General features: G+C 33.6%; 1 protein-coding gene across 1 annotated transcript in view; it reads right to left on the bottom strand.

The window, feature by feature from the left end:
- Positions 1 to 255: 255 nt before the first annotated feature.
- loxhd1b (lipoxygenase homology PLAT domains 1b) overlaps positions 256 to 4,938 on the bottom strand; it is a 60,724-nt gene continuing 56,041 nt past the window's right edge. The window contains exons 40-41 of the mRNA XM_016517740.1: positions 2,261 to 2,413; positions 256 to 823 (exon numbers count right to left, since the gene is read on the bottom strand). Coding sequence (XP_016373226.1) covers positions 343 to 823; positions 2,261 to 2,413 — 634 coding nt within the window. The 3' untranslated portion in view covers positions 256 to 342. The remainder of the gene's footprint in view (positions 824 to 2,260; positions 2,414 to 4,938) is intronic.

Below are 4,938 nucleotides of genomic sequence, written 5' to 3'. Positions count from 1 at the left end.
GAACATGCAAATGCATTAATAAATTATTTAAATATGAACTTAAAATCTCAGGATGACTTAATCTCAAAGTGAATGAATATTGAAAATTTAATCTCAAAGTGGTTTGACAAAAGTTTGGGAATCGCTTATTATGAAGACATGTCGGTAGACAACGGTTTTTGGCGGCTTACATAAACTTTTCAGGTTCAGTCGCTTGACAATGTGACAGGATCTAAAGAAATCTGATGACAAACATGACAGTAATTCCCAGCGCGTTTATTTGAATTTCTTTAAAAAAGTACAAACTGCTTTATCCCAAAGAGTGTGATTTCTGAAACGTCTTTATTTAAAAATCCAAAGCGTTTAATATTTCGGATACAGCACTCTGTGAGTTTGTTCATCTGCTTTATTTCTGTCCAGCCACTTTCCGCAGACGAAGATGGTTGTCACCCAGTTGGCGGTGTTGGTGATCTCCACGCACTCCAGGAACCATCCGGACGAAGTGCCTTTGTCGTCGTGCTCCACTTTGATCCTCAAGAGTTCGCCGAGATCCAGCATCTCCAGCAGAAAGCGGTCTGTCTGTCCTCTCTCGAACAGGTTCCTGTACTTCCCCTTCAACACTCGTTTCCCAGAGTCTCCGTTGACGCCGTAGAGCGTGATGAAGACGTTGGCGTCGGTGGCGGCTTCCTTCACGTCTCCGGTGATGATGATGATCTCGTATTTGACGGGAACCAGACTGCGCACTTTGCTGGCGAAGCTCTCCACGGTTTTGGTGCACTCGAACATCATGAACTCATCTTTCTTGGCCGCCAGTGGAATCCGAGCGTCGCATGTGAAGTAGAATCTGCGAGAGAGAGAATGATGCTCGGAGCTGCACACGACAGGATACATGATATTCGATTTTTGCCGATATTTTTAAAATTATTCTGGCCGCTAGCCGATGCCAATACCGATTTCCCTTTGTTTTGAAACAACGGCAAATTTCTCCTGTGTGGAAATTATAATTATAAAGCGGAGAGTTCCGGTGCTTGATTCTGATTGGTTGAGCCGCGTTCGAAGCTGTTGTAAATGACTCTACAAAGTAACATACACCTTTGTTTACGTTTGTGTGTTGCTCGGCAACCACTTTGTTGCAACCACAACTGTTTCTGAGGAGCTACATTGTTTGGTGGAAGAATACTGTTTTTATTAATATCATTACACTTTATTTGCTCTGTTTTATTTTGTGAAATCTTACTACGTATATGGAATAACCGTTTTATAAAAGCAATAACCCCCGTGAAGCCGTGGTTTACAGTGAATTTATAACAGCTTTGCGTCGTACCTAACAACACCCCTTAGCTGTTATAAACTCACTGTAAACCATGGCTTCACGAGGCTTATTGCTTTAAAGTATTTTTGGTTAGTTTTGAGCAAAGACTTATTTGTTAGAAGTAATAAACATTATTAAAGTTCTTTTTTTTAATGAGAGTACAAGCCTTGAAAATAACTGTAATCTCTGCTGTGTGTTTATTTTTCTCAGACAGATGCAGTTGAAACCTTAACATTGTATTTGTGGATTTAACATTAATAGATGGTCTAAAGCAAAAGAGCTGTAAAAATTCAAAAAAGTACTAAATTATAATGTATGATAACTAGATAAGTGCATATTGCGTAAAAAAAAGAAAATCTTAGATTCGCTTTTGGTGGATTTTGTACTGTATTTATTACTAATGATGTTTAAATTTAATATTAATATATGCATATTAATAAATAAATCTGTATATATCAAATTATTTATTTTACAAGTGTTATGTTTGTGATTTTTATTCATGCAAGCTATAGTTCTGACCTTTAAATCAAAACAGACTCGTGATATTATGACATCGATATTGCTTCTATTTATTCAGAAACACAAGTATCTTAATGATATTTGTGTATTTTACTTTCATTTTATTACAAGTAGGCCAACAGCGCCCCCTAAGTAAATAAAACGCATTTGAAGATGCGCTAGAAACTGTTGACTCTCTCGCGCACCGGATGCATCGTTCTGGATGTACATTCTCAAATTAAATGCGGCGATCCAAAACAGTGAATCTAATCATAATTCAGGAAAATATTGCTTCAAGAATGACCACACTGCTGATGTAATCTCATCACTTTCACATGCTGAGCACATGTGAGTTATCCATATTATCGGCAAGGCATATCGGCATAATCTTTTACATTTTGAACCTTTATCGGCCGATTCCGATAACGTTCTGATAATATCGTGCATCACTAATTTCAGATGTAAACTCACTTGTTTCTCAGCTCTTTCTCCGTGATCACCACCTCCTGCACGTGCCAGAAAGACTCGTTCTTCACCTTCTTCTCCTTCGTTATATGGCCCAAACAAATACCCACGATCTCGCCCACATTTTTAGAGGAAAACTCGAATGAATCCGTGGCACCTCTGAAACAGAATCAGATTATGATGTGTTATTAGTCATCTGTTCAGTCTCTATTGTTTAATGGTCATTTATTTTTGACGTTTGTCACTCCAAAAATGTGTTTTCTTTAATTATTGGACATTTGGACAGGTCTAAATGATAATCTGAATTATTTAAGTTTCATTGATATACAATTATAGTGTTTATTAATATTTTGAATGTTTTTATTTTTATAATTTTCATTTACTTTTTAATTTTAGTTAACATTGTTTTTATAAAATGACAATTTTTGTCATTTTTATTAGATATTTTTATTAGTAGTAGTTATTTTAAAATATTTTTTTAGCTATTTGCAGTATTTCAGTTTTAGTTATTTTAGTACATCAAGTTAAACTAAACAAAAATGAAAAACAAAAGTTAAAGTTTTTAAATATTTGAATATTTTTATATTTTCCATTATATTTTCCATTTTCTTTTTCAATTTAGTCAACGTTTTAGTATTTTTTGCTTTTGTAATTTTTTTTTGTTTTTATTTTTAGTAGTTATTTTTATATTTTATGTTTTAAAATATGTAAACTTTTCCATTTTAGTCAACCATTTAGTATTTTTTGTTTTTGTAATTTATTTTATTTTTTATTTTTAGTAGTTATTTTTTATATTTTATGTTTTAAAAATATGTAAGCGTTTAAATTTTAGTTAACGTTTTAGGATTATTTGTGATTATTAGTTATTTTTATTATTAGTAGTTATTTTAAAATTGTTTTTATTTTAGTTATTAATACGTCTATATAGTTTTTAGCTATTTACTGTATATTTCAGTTTTAGTTATTTTAGTACATCAAGTTAAGTTAAACGAAAATTAAAAACAAAAACAAAAGTTTAAGTTTTTAAATATTTGATTATTTTTATATTTTCCATTTTCTTTTTCAATTTAGTCAACGTTTTAGTATTTTTTGCTTTTGTAATTTTTTTGTGTTTTTATTTTTAGTAGTTATTTTTATATTTTATGTTTTAAAAATATGTAAACTTTTCAATTTTAGTTAACGTTTTAGGATTATTTTTGATTATTAGTAGTTATTTTAAAATTATTTTATTTTATTTATGAATATGTCTATATAGTTTTTAGCTATTTACTGTATATTTCAGTTTTAGTTATTTTAGTACATCAAGTTAAACTAAACTAAAATGAAAAACTAAAACAAAAGTTTAAGGACCAGTTTTACTAACAGCTTGCGCTAGCGCAAACCGTCTTTTGGCGTTAAAATTGTACTGTCAGGTTTACTAAAGAAGCGCAGTGAAGATTTAGCGCTGAAAAGGCGTGGAAACGCACAGTTATTTTTCAGGGCTTAAAGTTCTCCGGCGTGCAGCGTTTGGCTGCGGAAAAAAATAATTCTACATTTAAAAAAGAAAAAGTTGATATCACTTTCGAGTCCATGAGTTCGCCACCAATGGTATGAGAGGAGCACAGCTTTCACTCTCAACCAAACTAACATTACTAGCCAATCAGAATGTTTTTTATAAACACACACGAGACACGTATAATAGTATCCAATTGCAGAGTCGCAGCTCTGACGAATGGAGAAGCGCGACAAAAAGCTGCGAGGCGCAATGGTCAAATATGTCCATCTAGCGCATATTTACATAGAAAAACTAATTAAAAAGCAGCGGAGCTTTGTAAACAGCTCAGAGTAATCATGTCATCTCCATAAGAACGATAGGATTGCCAGAACAAATTTACCATGATTTTTGAAAAGGTCCTGTTCACACATGATCTCTTAATGGTAACTTACCGGTGATTTACCATGTGAAAGTAAACTCTTCCTCTGCATATGCCGTGAATTTGAATTGCTTAACATTCATCTGGGAAAACTATGTGCATTAAGGAGCCAAGTGTGACTTTTTTTTTTGTCCCTTTAACATATCCGAATCATGTCCATGATTTTTTTTGTGTGTTCACATAGCTAATGCAACAAAAGTCACCAAGTGTCATCTCATTCTGATAAAGCTATGATTTTTAAAATGCCAAAATATAAAAGTTTTCGGTAAAAAATTAAATTTGCTTCAAGAAAAAAAAGACGACTTGGAACCCTCAACTAGGAGTCACACAATACCAGCTCTATCAAAACTTCTAGCAAACCTTCATTTTTTGGCCTCCGGTTCTTTTCAATGTACTGTGGCTTCTTTATTTCTTTATTTGCGACTATGCGAATTTGTGCTGCGCTTGGTATATTGCAGTTTTCCCCCTGCCATTATATTAGGAGGGCGGCCCGCCCCCCTTGAAGGTCAAGTTAATTTTATTTAATTATATTTTCTCTATAGCGCCAGATCACAACAGAAGTCATTTAAAGTTACCTTTTCGATAGAACGGGTCTATACCTTGTTCTGTTATTAAACAAACTAAACAGCCTTATGTTATTTATCTTATTTACACGACGGCATGTCATTTCGGTCTCTACGTTATGCACGCTCTCTGTATCACGCACAGCAGAGTTACGCCCCGATGCGCACGCACGCACCACACACACACACACAACACACACACACACAC

The sequence above is a fragment of the Sinocyclocheilus rhinocerous genome, unplaced genomic scaffold (genome assembly GCF_001515625.1).
Source record: "Sinocyclocheilus rhinocerous isolate Xijiao unplaced genomic scaffold, SAMN03320098_v1.1 scaffold493, whole genome shotgun sequence".
Lineage (NCBI taxonomy): Eukaryota > Metazoa > Chordata > Actinopteri > Cypriniformes > Cyprinidae > Sinocyclocheilus > Sinocyclocheilus rhinocerous.
The sequence above is the reverse complement of the archived record's forward strand: the minus strand, read 5'-3'. Positions and strand labels throughout refer to the sequence as shown.